Below are 18,758 nucleotides of genomic sequence, written 5' to 3' on the forward strand. Positions count from 1 at the left end.
TCCTCTTTAGAAGCATTATATTTTCAATCACATTTTGAAAAACTGCTCACATCCTAACCACCAAATAAAATAAAACATATTGTAAAAAAAAAAAATTGGGTGTTTTGTTTGTAATATGGCATTTATTTTTCAATGCACATATCAGGTCAAATTGTAAGAACAAAAGCATCTTTGCCCTTGTGGAGCTCTCACAGAGTCTGCACACAGTTTACTCTCAATACGATAAGCTTATTTGACCAGCTTTCTTATACCTTGCATACCAAAGGGCATACCTACCACTATGGTTTGTAGTGACTTAAAAAGAAAAATTGAAGCATATCATTAAGAAAAATGCTGCAAGATGTGTCTATGAAGAGGACTGTGGTTGTTAAGGCGAGGGGTGTGCGGCCTTCTAACAGGCTGTCTGGGTGATGCCTGGCCTCACTCTGAGAGGAAGTCCCCATTTCAGAAAGCAGTTAGCTCACGCTCGTTTTGGGTTTGTGCTCTTTGGAGCACTCCTAGCTTTGATGTTCTTCTTGGGGCTGGCTGGTTTGGGAGCAGGTGGCTTCCCCTTGGGCTTCGGGGCGTTACTGCGACTGGTGCGCCCTGCTGTTCGCTTCTTGTCCTGGGCTGTCCTCTGCTGTTCCTGCAGCCTCTCTTCCCACTGCTGGGAGGCAATGTGTACATGTGACCATCAAATATGTCTCACCTCTTCATGCTATTAAACTAATATCCAAAATAATGCGTATTTTCACTGTAATATACTCATCATGAGACTCATGATTACCATAGCTACTCTACCCCGTGATGTTGAGCATGTATCCTGTAACAGGTGCTTTGGAAAGCACTGGATATATATGGTAATGTCTTGACATACATTTATTTCATTGAAACAACAGCCCTTCTAGGTAGACACCATTGTCATGACCGGGAAACAAGCATACTGATGTTATTTTCAGAGCCAACAAAGTCAGAGCTGGGATTCAAATTTACCAGCCTGACTCCACAGCCTAAGGCCCTTTGCTGTTGTTCAGTTGCTCAGTCATGTCCAACTCTGTGACTCCATGGACTACAGCATGCCAGGTTTCTCTGTCCTTCACTATTTTCTGGAGTTTGCTCAAACTCATGCCCATTGAGTTGGTGTTACCATCCAACCATCTCATCCTCTGTCATCCCCTTCTCCTCCTGTGAAGGCCCTAATGTATGCAATTTTTCCCATAGGCCCTGTAATGCAACTTTCCTATACAGCCAATCATTCAAAAAGGCTTTGCCAAGGCTAAAAGCGGAAATGGATACAGCCTCACTAGGAAGCTGGGATTTCTTACCACACTTAGAGGTTCACCTAACTCTCTTACATCTGAAAGAAGATGGAAGCCCCACCCACATTTAGTAATCCACTCATGTGTTAGCTACCCAGAGCTGATGAGAAATGCCATTCTAGACAGTCAAGATTCCATGATAGAAAAAGAATTTACTCTTTAAATATGAAAATGTCTAAGAAAAAAAATGAAAAAGAGTCTATTTGAATAGACATTGCTTTTCATTATAACACATATGTCCCTACTTTATGTTAGAGTATAAAAATTAGACCACAACCATAGGTCAGGCAGTAAAAATACAATGAAATGAAAAATACAGTCCCCACCCTCCTAGGGCACAACTCTAGTCCTAAAATAATAAACTTATTACTGTGCATTGTTATACCACGGTGATATTTTCATATTCTTAATACTGTATTGGAGTATTTGCTGCCAAAGTGAATGACCCAGTTATGATTCTTGAAAGCTTTCTTTCCTGTCAACAATCTCAGTTTTCAAGGTGGACTTACCTTCTAGATTGATTCTTCTAAGCTACTGTAGTCTTGGAAACCAAATAAGCAACTCTGCTAGAATTTTCTGTTCAGTAAGACAAAGTGTGCTCCTGAGAAGCTCATGAGTGTTTAGCTTAGATGCAGCAGCAGTGTTTGGGCCTGTTATTTAGAAAAGGACTCAGTAGAAGAGGTTGTGTTGAAACTGCCTTCTCCATGCATGCAAGCACGCTCAGTTGCTCAGTCATGTCCAACTCTTTCGTGACCCCATGGACTGTAGCCTGCCAGGTTCCTCTGTCTATGGGATTCTTCAGACAAGAATACTGGAGTGGGTTGCCATTTACTCTTCCAGGGGATCTTCCCAACCCAGGGATTGATCCCATGTCTCCTGCAGCTCCTGCACTGACAGGCAGATTCTCTACCACTGAGCTACCTGGGAAGCCCACCTTCTCCATAAATCAGTATTAATATACACTCTCCCCTTGCTCAAGAATTTTCATTCCTGCAAACTAAGAAAACACAGGCAGTTGCAGTATCTTTTCTGAACTGGGTAACACAAACTCTCCTGCATACATCTAAACATATTTTAAGGAAAAAGGATGCTTTTAAAATCCAAACCAATAACCTGATTTCTTTAGTTCTGGAATGATTTCACATCTCTGGGCAGAAAATTATTCTAACTCCTCTAACTGAGTGACCAATTTTTCTATGATGTTACCATTAAATTATGGATTTGACCACAAAAGTATTACTTTTTGTATATGACTTATTTTGACAAAAGTCTTGAAATTATCTTAAATACAGGGAAAGAATCTTCTCTGTACAGTGACAGTGTGAATTTCAAAAGCAGATATTCACACCCACATATATCTGTATTAATACCACTGTATATTAATTCTGTTCAAGCATCTGACTGACTGCTAAACAAATTAAATATAATACAATAAAGAAAGCAATAAATAAATTTAATCTGGAAATGTTGAAAACCAGTAGATCAATATTGAATGCAACCAAATCACCTTTGAAACTGAAGAGAAACTTATGATAAAAATTCCAAATGAGAAAAGTTATTCTCTTAATTACCTATTCAAAGACAAATACTGCTACTGTTGCTGGCTCCTATCATAGCCTAGTTGGAGCTAGGTATGGCAACCCACTCCAGTATTCTTGCCTGGAGAATCCCCACGAACAGAGAAGCCTGGCGGGCTACGGTCCACAGGGTCACAAAGAATTGGACATGACTGAGTGACTAAGCACAGCACATGATAGCCTAGAGATGAAAGAATGTGAAGAATTCCCAAATACGTGCATTTCAATCCATATCTGTGAATTCCTAATTATACTTACTATGGATCTTTTACTGAGTTGGTCTCTCCATTTTTCAACTAAACAATTTTCAAGAAGCATCATCCTGAAAAAAGTAATTTATCTTAATAAGCAATGCTAATTATGAAAGTAAAAATTTCAAAAATACAGAAGTTCAAAAATATAAAATACAAAAAATTGTAAAAACCAAAATTCTTCAATAACCATTAGCCCCACAAGTCCCCATTTATATTTTACTAATATTTTCTTTCGGTGTATTTATTTAACTAATATTTCATATTTTATTAGATCACACTGTACATTTAGATCATACTGTATATTTCCTTTCAGCATTGTATGCATTTTCTTATATACCTGAAAAATTAAAAAAATATAACTTTCCTAACTATATAAATTATAACTATGGATATCCATAATATATTTAACTATTTCTCTACAGTTGAACCTCCCTTTTGCTTAGCTATTATCATCAGCATTGCACTGAATATCACTAGTGTGCACTGGCTAATTATTTCCTTAAGATAGATTTATGAAAGCAGAAGAGTATGTATTTTTTTCTTAAGGTTTTCACTGCATAGTGCTAAATTATTTTCAAAATGGTTGAACTGTCATTTAATTCACCAACATTAAGACTAAGTAAGAATGGAATCTTGCTTTTATTTGGGTTGGAATATTAAGGAGGTAAATATTTTAATGTTTATTTACTATTTGTACTTCTTTTAGAACTTTGTATAGACTTCATACATGCATTTCTATATTGTAGTCAATGTTTTAAATATTGATTTAGATGTAAATTTATACTTACTTTTTATAGAGTAAATCACTATCTTTTGTTATACCCATTGCAATAATTTTTTTTTTTTTGTCTTTCTCTTTCTAAAAAAAATTTTTTTGGCTGCCTGACACACAGGATCCTAGTTTACAGACCAGGGATTGAACCCATGCCCCCTGCAGTGGAAGTTTGGAGTCTTAACCACTGGACCTCTAGGGAAGTCCATGTCTTTCTCTTTTTATTTTTGATTTTAATATGCACAATATTGTCATCAGATATGTGCACTGACATTTTTCCTCATAATTTCTTACATTACTTTTATGTTTACAGACTACTTTATTTTTCAGGTAGTACATATTTATTTACTGAACTTTATCCTTTTTGATTAAGTTTTTAAAATATTTACTTTTTTACCCCATTTAAAATTTATTGAGTACAAAGTGAAAATACATACTATTTTCCCAAGTAAAGCTATTTGCAACATTTACTAAACAACAGTTTGATTTCTATTGATTTGCCACATCTCTTTCATAGTAGAAGTTCTTGCATGAATTATAATCTGTTGCAAGATTTTCTTCTCTGCTTTATTTATCCACATGTCTACTGTTGCACCACATGACTTGAACAAGTGTAGCTTTATACTAACTTTGCTTATGATATAAGGCATATTTTCACTCATCCTTCGATTTTCAAAATCTCCTTTACATGTCCTTAGCACTTTATTCTTCCAAATGATCATTAGCATTATTTGTGAAGACATAAATCTCAATCATCCAAAAGATGTTTACTAGGATTTTGATCAGAATTACACTGTCTATAATCTAACAGGGAAAATGACACAAAGGCTGTTATTTAACTCATGTATTATCTATTCACCTGTTCAGCAATCCAGCACATCCTCAGATGTGCTAGATGCTTCTAGTACTGGAGCATATATAAGCATCATAGAGGAATGAGCCCAGAAACAGTCATTCAAAGTTCATTCATTCAATGTCTTTAGAAAGACAAGATATAAGCAGTAAAACAGCTTTAAAGCCGAAAGCACAAGAAGTGTGAAGAAGGTACTAAGTACTGATAGACTGAAGAATAAGAAAGTATTCAAGTGAAGACAGTATCAAAAAGTGGTTTTTTTTTTGAGAAATAGAATCTTGAGCTGTATATCCAGAAGGAATAGGAACATTATTAATGGCAGAGAATCAAAAGGAAGACTTTTTAAATAAAAATGAATAGTTTTGCTGGAGAAACGAAGTGAAGCAAGTTATGGGGCTCTTTCTGGAACCTGTGCTGAAGTGTTTGATTTTTATATTTTAAGGACTTCTTATGTTGTAAAGATATATATAAAAAGATGTTATGGAAAGATAAGTGAGGAGACACACTCCCAGCTGGAGAGATGCATACAATACATGTGTGTGAGTGTATATATGTGTTTATATAATACTCAAGTAAACAAATGTAAACTAAGTGTGGAACTGTGTTTCAAATGGCCATCGTTTCTTGATTCACAATTTATTTAAAAGGTCTTAAAAGTTCATATTTGCTACAATAAGATTGATTTGAAAAGAACTGGTTTTACTCAATTTATTTGCTTATAAGTTTCTGAAATCCGGTAATAAATTCTGAAATTGATTTTTAAAGAGTCCACTGAAATGCTCATATGTTCATTTTTCCTTAATTCTATTAAGAATTAAGCGATGTTTAGGATATATGATATCCCAATCAAACCATCTATTAAAACTGATTTTTTTTAAAAGCTAGTGCTTTAAAAAAAACACACACACACACAAACTAGGACTTCTAAGTGGGATTCATGGTTTTCCTAAGCTGTGTGCAGTTTTTTTCTGCCCCTCTGTGCCTACCGTGAGCGCCACTCGTAACACATGATGAGAACATCTTGATGAGGCAGGATGTGTGGACACTGGCAGGAAGAATTCGTAATAAGAGGGACTTGAGTCCGAGGGATGGGTGATGAGGACTTGAAGATCTCTTTCACATCCACCACTGTTGTTACTTCATTACAGCCACTCCTCTGCACGGCTTTTATTTTTGCATGAATGACTGCAATTGAAAAATCGATTTAAGTGTTGCTGAAGCTTTGGAGAGAAATATGGATGGTGTATTCCTGCCAACTTCTGAGCCTCTCTTAAAGAATCACTCCTGTAATTATGGTCATGTCCAAGCTGCCCGAATGCAGGCAAAAATGCCCACAGAATCATATGCTAAATGTAAGGCCTCCCATATTGTCAACAATGTCTTAAAAGTTCTGAATCATGCTGCAAGATAGAAAAGGAAATTCACAAGCGGGCTTACTCTGAGATCTGTCTTTGGGTCAGTGACTGCTCCACATGGGGCTACAGATAGAGTTTCAATACAGAATCCCATGGATTCTTCTCAGCCCTAAAATTCTATAATTCTATGATGAGGGGCTTTTTTTGGGAGGGTGCAGAAGGGAACATCAGGAAATTTAGTTACATAGAAGGTTGACTAAATTTTGTAGAAATAATACTACTTTGTCTTTCTACTCTGTCCTGTAATGATTTGAAGTGAGAATCATATATTCTCAGATTCAGAAGGCACCTAAAAGTTTGTGTGGTTCAATTACCCATCTGCTGCTTGAACTGTTCCAGAGAAAGTTGTTACAGTCCTAACATTGTAATGCAGGCAGGAGTCTCTGAAGATGACTGCTCTCAATTCTTTAATTTCCCAAACTGCCAAAGCAGGGTCTGTGGTGGGCAGAGGTGGAACTGTTATTACAGATGACTGGTAATGTCACTGCGTCTTATCATGCTTGCAGTTCTGACCTCCTTGAAAGTGAAAGTGAAAGTGAAGTTGCTCAGTCGTGTCCGACTCTTTGCGACCCCATGGACTGTAGCCTATCAGGTTCCTCCGTCCATGGGATTTTCCAGGCAAGAGTGCTGGAGTGGATTGCCATTTCCTTCTCCAGGGGATGTTCCTGACCCAGGAATCGAGCCCGGGTCTCCCACATTGCGGGCAGACGCTTTACCGTCTGAGCCACCAGGGAAGCTCCTTGACCTCCTTGGTCCCTTGCTATTACCACCTGCCATGGAGTTGTAATCAGCCTAGGATGGATCTGTCTTGGATTCCATCCTAGCAAGCTGGTTTATGAAGGAGTTGAATAATTTAAATAGAAAATAGTTTCATCATCAATGTGGTTACGAAGCAATGATGCCTCAGAGAACAGCATGACAGTGAAACTCAGACTGGACAGTTAAGTAACTAAGGCTGGACGGTGCCAGACAAGGGGCTACGTGGATCAGATTAAGATGATATCTACATATAACAGGTTTAAAAAACAGTAACAAGAAGCTACTAGAAAAGACAGTGTTTTGCTTTGTTTTGTTTTTTTTTGGGGGGGTTGAATTACCCATTTTGGCTATGTGTGGTTCTCAAATATGACAACCTAAATAAGAGGTTATTTTTTCAGACTTTTATAGTGCCATGATCTTCCTGCTTTTATGTGGGTTGTATAATACAAAGGTTCTTATGATATAAAATTTCAGTTTGAAATATGGAAAACTAAGTTACCAAATAAAACAAACATTTTTACCCAAATAGTTTCCACTATTTCAACAGAAATAATTTAAGAAACACACAAAAAACCCCATGAAATAGCCCAAAAAAGTATTTTAAAGGAACACATTTTTAATTAAATTTACTTTCAAATTATGACACTAGAATTCACTGAAAACATTCAAGACAGCATGATTGACTTATTCTCTGAAGAAAGTGCCAACTGGGTCTTTCAAATAAGAGAACATTTAAACTATGTTAATACTTACAGCCATAGGTCTTGTGATTAACATATTCCCACAGTTTTTTAAAAAGTGTTTTTATAAGTAAAAAGATACGTGTGCACATCTTAATTCTTTGGTCTCTGGGCCTCAGGTCAAATCCACAGATCACTTACCCATCCTTTCCACAGCAGTGAAACTTTTTTTTCCGTCCCCTCCCACCGCTGCCCTAAGGCCCTGTGGTGAAACCATGAGAGAAATGAGGTGATATCCTGGCTGACAGAACTTCTGGACAAATAGGACAGTTAGGATCAGGATGTCACACTTGTAATCTGATTCACAGCACCGCCCTCACCCAGGTTACTTTACTTAGTTTTTACTTGATTTACCCAGAAAAGCAAGAAATATTCACAGTTGTTATTGTGCCATCTAGGACCCACATGACTGAGAGAAATCACCAACCCGCTTTTTCACTTCATGACTAGCAGACCTGGCTGTGTCATGTGCCAAGTCCCCAAGCCAATGGATTCAGCAGATGATTTACCGTAACTGTAGTTTTTGCTTAGATACGTTGCCAGGGTTGGCTTCACCTTTTTGCACTTGCACCGGTCTAAAGAAGACAAAACAAAGGCAATGTTGAAAAAAGGTTCAGAAGTCACTCTGGAGAGAAGAAAGAGATGGAGCCTTGAGGCTAATGAACTTACCCGGGCTTAGGCGTTTACAGTCAATGTCAAGAGGCCTTTCCTGTACCATCATGTCTGGAGTGATGTCTATCCACTTAACGTCTGAAAAACACACAGGGACACATGGGTGTGGTCAGTGATTCCAGCTGGAGTAAGGAATCATCTGGAGACACTGACTAACACGGCAGCACACACAAACACACACAAATCCTAAACAGCAAAAATTATATGTGATTGTCAACTACTTCTTCCATATAGACTCTTTGGGCTTAGGAAAGAAGACTTATGGCTGAGACTGTTTATCCAGAACAAACTAAAGTGAAGGCACATCCATTTAAACTGGTTGATACATACAGCCAACCTGGATTTATCCAACATTTATCCAACCTGGATAAATTATGTCATTCCCTCCTAAATCTATTTTAAAATGTTGATTTTCCAAGTTGACAGTTTACACTAATCAAAATAACCAAAATAGTCCTCAATTCCCACCTCACATTTTGCAGAAACAATCCAGAGCTACCCCCTAAAGAAGCATAACCCTGTATCAGTTCTATAATTAAAGAAATACATTTTTTTTTTAAACTGAATTAGAGAGGAGCTTAAATTCCCCCCCCTTCACTTCACTTCTCCACCTCCACGTTTTGGGCAAGGCTCTGAGATATAACTTCAGAAACGACACTAAAGCAACACCATAATTTCTTTAAATGTGTAGCAACTTGAGTCAGGGATAAAAGGAGGCAAAAATATTCTTAGGTTTTATTTCAAGAAGTGGATTTAAACCTGCCTCTTCTTCCTAGAAAAGCAACAAAAAGACTAAAGAGAAAAGAAGGAAGTGGTGGTTGAGTTCGAGTTAACTAAGATGCCACAGACGCTGGCATTGGGTCAAAGACCATGAAACAGACATCACAGTTTTCCAGGGCAACTAAATTTATAAACTGTACTCCTGGTGGGAAGTGACTAGTACTGCTTTTTCAGAAAGAGCTTTCAAGAACTAACGTTAAGTGGAGAATCCTGGTAGGAGTGTTTTATTTATTAAATGATATTTAAAAAGTGCTGAAAGTGGGTTCAGACCCAACTGTCACTGCTATTACTATTTTATTACTACAAAGAAAAAATTCTCTAGTGTCACCTATCTAAGAAAAATCGCCCATCCCTCTTTATGGGGACATGGTGTTTTTTAGCTCCTGAAATTCCTGTGGAGAAAGCAGACTTTTCCAGAAGTTAAGTCACCAGCCCTTCCCACCTCCTCCAATTCACCTAAGAAGAATGGGGGCTGCCCGACCACCCACTGACAGCTGTCGGGTTCTCATGTGGCAGTGACAGTCCAGAGTGCCCCCTCAACCGCCCCCGCCCCCCCCCCCCCACCTTTGTCCTTCCCCAAGTCTCACCGTCAGGGAGGTCAGTGACGATGGCCTCAGGCGAGATGCACACACCCCGGTCGTAGACAGGCAGCTCATCGCAGGCCAGGCTCTCAGGCCAGCTGTGGTTGTACATCTTCATGAGGGGCTCGCAGTCATCACGCGCGCGCTGGCACACCGACTTGCACGGCTTAATGGGGTCGTGCAGGAACTCCAGGGTGCAGATGGGCGCGTACATGGCACAGAGGAAGAAGCGTAGCACCGCGCTGCAGTTCACGTCCACCAGCTCCTCGTACTGCTCGATGGCCAGGATGGCGTTCTCCTGCGTGCTGTGGTGCAGGTGATTGGGCATCCGCGTGATGTTCCAGGGCATGTGCCGGCACATCGGGATGCGCACCGCCTCGCAGGGCGCGCCGCGCACGCCCAGCGCCAGGCGCAGCCACAGGCACAGCGCGGTCAGGATGGAGAGGAGCATGGTACTGCCCTCCCGCGCCGCCACCCCAGTAGACAGAATGGGCCCCCTAGTCTTTCTCTCTCCCTTCACGAAGGAAGAGGTGCTTTAGGGCACAGGGGATGTGCTCTACCCAAACTCCCGTGGGCAGCAGTGCGCGGCCTCTGGGGCCGGCCGAGGGTATCCGCAGTCCGGCGCGCGCGGCACCAGTAGTTCCAGCCCTCAGCCTCCCAGGCGCGAACCCGCCCTGGCAATTCCAGTCCCCGGCCCGGCAGCTCCGAGCGCAGCCAACCCCGGCCATTGCCGGACCTATTTATCCCGACACCTCCCCTGACGTGGGCTCGGAACGCTCCCTTGGCAGCTGCAGGCTCGGCGCGGGCTCCCCGTCGGCCGCCCCACCCCCCAGCCCTCTCTTGCAGAAGCGGTGACATCATCTCCTCCGGGCCGCAACCCAGGGCTTGAATCCTGCATTCCCCCAAAGTCCCTCCTTTTTAGTCTGGCCAGTCCTTTTTCTTCAAACCAAGAAAAAGAGCCTCTGGCAGTCGTTTTGGATACCGGATCCAAGAAGGTGCAAGATACGATTTCAAGAGAGGGAAGGACCGTCTTTCGAATCAAAGCTGAACTTTGCGCCCTCTGCCTTTTGGGTTCCCCAACTGTGAAGTTGGAGAGAAATGGGAACTTCTGCTGCTCTTTACCTCTTAAACGTACTTGCTTTCTCCAGTAGGGGGCATGAGAAGCGCCGAGCGGTGAGACGTGTGGGACCAGGAGAGTGCAATTGGAACAGGATGGACACATTATATAAGCAAACCGCCCCCTCCCGGCCCTGAGTTGTATGGAATTTGTTTTTGTGATTACTGTCGTGGCTAGTAGACATTACTTTGGGCTCAGGCTTTTTTTTTCCAGAATGGCCTTTGAGCTGTACCTGCTCCAGGAAAAGAACTGACCGAAGGTGTCACAGCATCTTCCAGTTTGAGAAATGTCTTCCGTCTAACATTTCTCCCTCTTTCTCCTACTCCTTGTTCCTCTTTTCAACTTGAACGAAAGCAGAAAGCCAAGACGACTTTGATATCACAATCTGAAAGATTTTTTTCCTCCTTTATGCCAAGTGATTTCCAATGCAGCTAACATCTTGATTTACTTGGAAACTGTTATTTAATGAAGTAAGAAGCTGTGTACCATGGAGATCAATGATGTATGTTTTGTTCTTTCTTTTATCTTATTTTTTTATTCGGACAGGTAGTAGAATCCACTGCTGGCTTAGCTATCCCCAGAAAAGGGAGGCTTTATTGTTCCAAGTATACACTGATTTGCAAGCAGTAAGATTTCTGGTATATGGTATTTTCTTAGGGCATTAGAATATGAAAGCATGTTATCTGAATGGTAATCTTCATGGTTTAGTTGGAAATCTGAACTTAAGGCAGACATTGATTTTCTCTCCAAAGCTTAGATAACAGAATTAGTTTAGTTTTGATTCTGATTGGGACTGAAGATTAAAATAGCCCAATAAAGGAAAAGCACAGCTGATGTTTACTGAGCATGTACAATGCACTTGATGTGTAAATGCATTACCTTATTTATTTTTTCTGGGTACATGAATCAAACATGGTTAGTTGAAAAGGTAAATGAGACAAACACATTTCAGGATTCACCCAAGGAGTCCAGTTTTATTTATGGGAAGCCCAGGGTAACCAAATACAGCAGGGCCCATCTAGAGAGGTATCTTTTTTTCTGTAGAAAACCAAGCTTCAAACGCCAGTGCAGGCTAGTGAAATAGAAAGCAAACAGGATAGCCCAGATGAGATCTCAAGCTGTTTTCAGTATTAGATTCTAGTAGGTCTAAACTCTGGTTTAGTGAAAATGAGTTTCAGCCCAAGTTCCTACCAGGGAAGAAGATACAGTTTTGAGAATGAACTGGGCTCCCTGCCTTTTCCTAGGAATCAGCTGAGGAGGGCAAACTTGGGGAGGACTCAAACTTCTACAGCTAGTTTGAACCTGCTGCATTAGTTTAGCTCTGCAAGTACCAAGTCATGACATTTCAGGTATTTCCTTGATGTTCTCAGATGGAATGTCCATTAAGAAAGGGAGGGGAAAAGCTGAGAACCCTTCTCCATAAAGCTCCTTGCTTACCCGATTAGGTCTGTTGGTAGTTTGGCTTTAGTGTTCCTAGGAGAGGGTGGCAGCATTGAGGAATTCATCTGGAGAGTGTGACAACCAGCCTCCCTCTTCTTGCCTGGCTTTTAGCACTCAATCCATTACCCCATACTTGACATTGATTTGCCAAAATCTCATGTAACTGGGGAAGTTCCCCTGGTCAGTGGCTTCTCTCTGGTGGCTCCTCTTCAGTCTCCTCCAGGGCCTGCTTCCCTGCCCATCCTTCCAATGTCGGGAGTTCTCTAGGGCTCCATCTTCAGCCCTCTTCTCACTCTCTACACTCCCCACTGCTCCAGGTTGTCTCAATCGCAGCACTAGTGTCAAAAGCGCTGGATAATTCTTTTTTGAGTGAGCCATGGGAGCTGGGGTGGGGAGGGTTGTCCTGCACACTGTGGGTAATTTAGTAGTGTCTTTGGTCTCCTCCCACTAGATGCCAGGGCCAGCTTGCCCTCTATCCCATTGTAATAGTCAAAATGTCTCTAGATATTGCCAACTGTCCCCTGGGAGACAAAACCACCATGAGTGGGAAACCACTCTTCTACTGTCCTTTCTGGGTTCAGTGACCAACTAAATGCCAATGGCTTCCAAATCCAGACCCCTAGGCCTGCTGGGCTTCCCAGATGGCCCTAGTAATAAAGAACCTGCCTTCCTGAAGGAGACATAAGAGATGTGGGTTTGATCCCTGGGTCAGGAAGGTCTTCTGAAGTGGGAAATTGCAACCCACTGCAGTATTCTTGCCTGGAGAATCCCATGGACAGAGGAGCCTGGCAGGCTATAGTCCATAGGGTCACACAGACATGCCTTAAGTGACTTAGCAGGCACGCATGCAAGCTTGCTGGTTTCTGGAAATGTTTATCCAATTGTCCCCTGGGTATTTCCATCTGTATATCCCATAGTCATCACAAAATCAGCCAATCCTAAACTGAATTTATCTTCTCTCACTCAGGACTGAACTTCCAGTGATCCAAACCACTTAGAGGAAGTGGTCTTCCTCCAAGTCTATCCTTTTGTCTAGTCCCCAACTCTTCCATCCTCTGCATTGCTACTACCAAGGTGTTAACTCAGACAGTAGCTCTTGTCTAGATTGTGACAGCATCTTCCTCTTCCCCCTGCCCTCTGCCTTGCCCTGCCATTCTCCACACTGACCTGGGGGAGCTTCCTAAGACTTCTACCTGACGACACTCTCCCTAGCTTTACATTTATGGTTGGCTCCAAAACTTTGGAATTAATAATAAATCCTTAAAAGGATTTTCAAGGCCCTGAGTGATCTGGCCTCAGATTACCATCTGCCTCATACTTGATCCCCCAAATCGTACTCATTTCCTCTTGCCCCGCATCTGTCTCTCATTCAGGAATGCTCTCTCCCACGTTCACCTGCCTCACTCTTCATCCTTGAAAAGCATATCAGGTGAAAAGACTATATAAACTTTGAAAACAAGGTGGTTTTTTTGGTTTTTGTTTTTAATTAATTTATTAGTTTAATTGGAGGCTAATTACTTTACAATATTGTAGTGGTTTTTTGCCATACATTGACATGAGTCAGCCATGGGTGTACATGTGTTCCCCATCCTGAACGCCCCCCACCACCTCCCTCCCCATCCCATCCTTCAGGGTCACCCCGGTGCACCAGCCCTGAGCAGCCTGTCTCATGCATCGAACCTGGACTGGTCATCTGTTTCACGTATGATAATATACATGTTTCAATGCTATTCTCTCAAATCATCCCACCCTCACCTTTTGTTTTTTAAACAGTTGCTTTTTATCGAGTCCATACTACAGATTCTAACCTTACACAGACATAAACCATAAACCCAGTTAATGTTGTTCTTAACGACACTAAACTTCCAGACACCAACGTGTAGGTCTGTGGTATTGTCAGGTGATGGGTGAGGAGATGGGTCTCACTGCAGATGTGGCCACCGGCGTGTTCCTGAGTCCTCAGCCCAAGAGCAAAGGCATAGTGTCTAGTCCCACAGTGTCTAGGGTCTAGACTAGTCCCCATAGTGTCTAGTCCCACAGGCTCTCTACTGGCTGCCAAATGGCCATAATGAATGACTGATGTCATTTCTACAGGAAGAGACCCTTTTTTCTACTTTTAATTTGGAGTTAGCAGGTGGTAATTTTGATAAACTCAGCCATGGCCACAGGACTGGAAAAGGTCAGTTTTCATTCCCATTCCAAAGAAAGGTAATGTCAAAGAATGTTTAAACTACTTACTATACAATTGCACTCATTTCACATGTTGGCAAGATTATGCTCAAAATCCTTCAAGCTAGTCTTCAGTAGTAAGTGAACTCAGAACTTCCACATGTACATCCTAGATTTAGAAAAGACAGAGGAACCAGAGATCAAACTGTATCATAGAAAAAGCAAGACAACTCCAGAAAAACATCTACTTCTGCTTCATTGACTATGCTAAAACTTTGACAGTGTTCAGTTCAGTTCAGTTGCTCAGTCGTGTCTGACTCTTTGCAACCCCATGAATCGCAGCAAGCCAGGCCTCCCTGTCCATCACCAACTCCCAGAGTTCACTCAGACTCATGTCCATCGAGTCAGTGATGCCATCCAGCCATCTCATCCTCTGTCATCCCCTTCTCCTCCTGCCCCCAATCCCTCCCAGCATCAGAGTCCTTTCCAATGAGTCAACTCTTTGCATGAGGTGGCCAAAGTATTGGAGTTTCAGCTTTAGCATCATTCCTTCCAAAGAAATCCCAGGGCTGATCTCCTTCAGAATGGACTGGTTGGATCTCCTTGCAGTCCAAGGGACTCTCAAGAGTCTTCTCCAACACCACAGTTCAAAAGCATCAATTCTTCGGCACTCAGCTTTCTTCACAGTCCAACTCTCACATCCATACATGACCACTGGAAAAATCATAGCCTTGACTAGATGGACCTTTGCTGGCAAAGTAATGTCTCTGCTTTTGAATATGTTATCTAGGTTGGTCATAACTTTCCTTCCAAGGAGTAAGCGTCTTTTAATTTCATGGCTGCAGTCACCATCTGTAGTGATTTTGGAGCCCCCCAAAATAAAGTCTGACACGGTTTCCACTGTTTCCCCTATTTCCCATGAAGTGATGGGACCAAATGCCATGATCTTCCTTTTCTGAATGTTGAGCTTTAAGCCAACTTTTTCACTCTCCTCTTTCACTTTCATCAAGAGGCTTTTTAGTTCCTCTTCACTTTCTGCCATAAGGGTGGTGTCATCTGCATATCTGAGGTTATTGATATTTCTCCTGGCAATCTTGATTCCAGCTTGTGCTTCTTCCAGCCCAGTGTTTCTCATGATGTACTCTGCATAGAAGTTAAATAAGCAGGGTGACAATATACAGCCTTGACGTACTCCTTTTCCTATTTGGAACCAGTCTGCTGTTCCATGTCCAGTTCTAACTGTTGCTTCCTGACCTGCATACAGATTTCTCAAGAGGCACGTCAGGTGGTCTGGTATTCCCATCTCTTTCAGAAATGTCCACAGTTTATTGTGATCCACACAGTCAAAGGCTTTGGCAGAGTCAATAAAGCAGAAATAGATGTTTTTCTGGAACTCTCTTCCTTTTTTGATGATCCAGCGGATGTTGGCAAGTTGATCTCTGGTTCCTCTGCCTTTTCTAAAACCAGCTTGAATATCTGGAAGTTCACGGTTTCACGTATTGCTGAAGCTTGGCTTGGAGAATTTTGAGCATTACTTTACTAGCGTGTGAGATGAGTGCAATTGTGCAGTAGTTTGAGCATTCTTTGGCATTGCCTTTCTTTGGTATTGGAATGAAAACTGACCTTTTCCAGTCTTGTGGCCACTGCTGAGTTTTCCAAATGTGCTGGCATATTGAGTGCAGCACTTTCACAGCATCATCTTTCAGGATTTGGAATAGCTCAACTGGAATTCCATCACCTCCACTAGCTTTGTTCGTAGTGATGCTTTCTAAGGCCCACTTGACTTCACATTCCAGGATGTCTGGCTCTAGGCCAGTGATCACACCATTTTGATTATCTTGGTCATGAAGATCTTTTTTGTACAGTTCTGTGTATTCTTGGCACCTCTTCTTAATATCTTATGCTTCTGTTATATTCATACCATTTCTGTCCTTTATTGAGCCCATCTTTGCATGAAATGTTCCCTTGGTATCTCTAATTTTCTTGAAGAGATCTCTAGTCTTTCCCATTCTGTTGTTTTCCTCCATTTCTTTACATTGATCGCTGAGGAAGGCTTTCTTATCTCTCCTTGCTATTCTTTGGAACTCTGCATTCAGATGTTTATATCTTTCCTTTTCTCCTTTGCTTTTCACTTCTCTTCTTTTCACAGCTATTTGTAAGGCCTCCCCAGACAGCCATTTTGCTTTTTTGCATTTGTTTTCTATGGGGATGGTCTTGATCCCTGTCTCCTGTACAATGTCACGAATCTCCATCCATAGTTCATCAGGCACTCTATCAGATCTAGTCCCTTAAATCTATTTCTCACTTCCACTGTATAATCATAAGGGATTTGATTTAGGTCATACCTGAATGGTCTAGTGGTTTTCGCTACTTTCTTCAATTTCAGTCTGAATTTGGCAATAAGGAGATCATGATCTGAGCCATAGTCAGCTCCCAGTCTTGTTTTTGCTGATTGTATAGAGCTTCTCCATCTTTGGCTGCAAAGAATATAATCTATCTGATTTCAGTGTTGACTATCTGGTGATGTCCATGTGTAGAGTCTTCTCTTGTGTTGTTGGAAGAGGGTGTTTGCTATGACCAGTGCATTTTCTTGGCAGAACTCTATTAGTCTTTGCCCTGCTTCATTCTGTATTCCAAGGCCAAATTTGCCTGTTACTGCAGGTGTTTCTTGACTTCCTACTTTTGCATTCCACTCCCCTATCATGAAAAGGACATCTTTTTTGGGTGTTAGTTCTAAAAGGTCTTGTAGGTCTTCATAGAACCGTTCAACTTCAGCTTCTTCAGCATTACTGGTTGGGGCATAGACTTGGATTACTGTGATATTGAATGTTTTGCCTTGGAAACGAACAGAGATCATTCTGTTGCTTTTGAGATTGCAACCAAGTACTGCATTTTGGAGTCTTTCGTTGACCATGATGGCTACTCCATTTCTTCTGAGGGATTCCTGCCCGCAGTAGTAGATATAATGGTCATCTGAGTTAAATTCACCCATTCCAGTCCATTTCAGTTCGCTGATTCCTAGAATATCGACATTCACTCTTGGCCATCTCTTGTTTGACCACTTCCAATTTGCCTTGATTCATGGACCTGACATTCCAGGTTCCTATGCAATATTGCTCTTTACAGCATCAGACCTTGCTTCTATCACCAGTCACATCCACAACTAAGTATCTGTGTGGATCACAACAAACTGGAAAATTCTTAAAGAGATGGGAATATCAGACCACTGTACCTGTCTCCTGAGAAGCCTGTATGCAGATCAAGAAGCAACAGTTAGAATTGGACATGGAACAATGGACTGGTTCAAAATTGGGAAAGGAGTATGTCAAGGCTATATATTGTCACCCTGCTTATTTAACTTATATGTAGAGTACATCCTGTGAAATGCTGGACTGGATGAATCACAAGCTGGAATCAAGATTGCTAGAAGAAATATCAACAACCTCAGATATGCAGATGAGGAACTAAAGAGTCTCTTGATGAAGGTGAAAGAGGAGAGTGAAAAAGCTGGCTTAAAACTCAACATTCAAAAAACTAAGATCATGGCATCTGGTCCCATCACTTCATGGCAAATTGATGAGGAAAAAGTGGAAATAGTGACAGATTTTGTTTTCTTGGGCTCCAAAATCTCTGCAGACAGTGACTGCAGCCACATAATTAAAAGATGCTTGCTACTTGGAAGAAAAGCTATGACAGACCTATTAGCATATTTAAAAGCAGAGACATCACTTTGCCAACAAAGGTCCATATAGTCAAAGCTATGGTTTTTCCAGTAGTCATGTTTGTGAGATATGAGAGACCATAAAGACAGCTGAGGACTGACAAATTGATGCTTTTAAACTGTGGTGTTGGAGAAGACTCTTGAGAGTCCCTCGGACTGCAAGGAGATCAAACCAGTCCATCCTAAAGGAAATCAATTCTAAATATTCATTGGAAGAATTGATGCTGTGAAGCTGAAGCTCCAATACTTTGGGCACCTGATTTGAAGAGCCGGATTTTTAGAAAAGACCCTGTCTGGGAAAGATTGAGGGCAAGAGGAGAAGGGGGCTACTCCTTCTCCTCATCCTAAATGCTCCGATGAGATGGTTGGATGGCATCACTGACTCAATGGACATATATTTGAGCAAACTCCAGTGAAGGACAGGGAAACCTGATGTGCTGCAGTCCACAGGGTCACAAAGAGTTGGACATGAGGTAAGGGACTGAACAGCGACAAAAACAATTTGATAAAGGGACAGGGTTATGTGGGGTACAGCAAGTGCAGTGATCCAGCTTTCTTGATCTTGTGTTTGAGTTTGTCCTCCAGTGTTGGTTATCTGCTGAATACTCAG

At 41.5% G+C, this 18,758-nt stretch overlaps 1 protein-coding gene across 1 annotated transcript; it reads right to left on the reverse strand.

Annotated features, from left to right (window-relative positions):
- Positions 1-102: 102 nt before the first annotated feature.
- SFRP4 (secreted frizzled related protein 4) lies at positions 103-10,459 on the reverse strand. The gene is made up of 6 exons (XM_061414016.1): positions 9,708-10,459; positions 8,338-8,418; positions 8,178-8,243; positions 5,741-5,939; positions 3,134-3,197; positions 103-646 (listed from the first exon to the last, which is right to left on the reverse strand). The coding sequence occupies exons 1-6, from the start codon at positions 10,150-10,152 to the stop codon at positions 461-463; spliced, it is 1,041 nt and encodes a 346-aa protein (XP_061270000.1). The 5' UTR covers positions 10,153-10,459; the 3' UTR covers positions 103-460.
- Positions 10,460-18,758: the final 8,299 nt, after the last annotated feature.

Source organism: Bos javanicus, chromosome 4 (genome assembly GCF_032452875.1).
Source record: "Bos javanicus breed banteng chromosome 4, ARS-OSU_banteng_1.0, whole genome shotgun sequence".
NCBI lineage: Eukaryota > Metazoa > Chordata > Mammalia > Artiodactyla > Bovidae > Bos > Bos javanicus.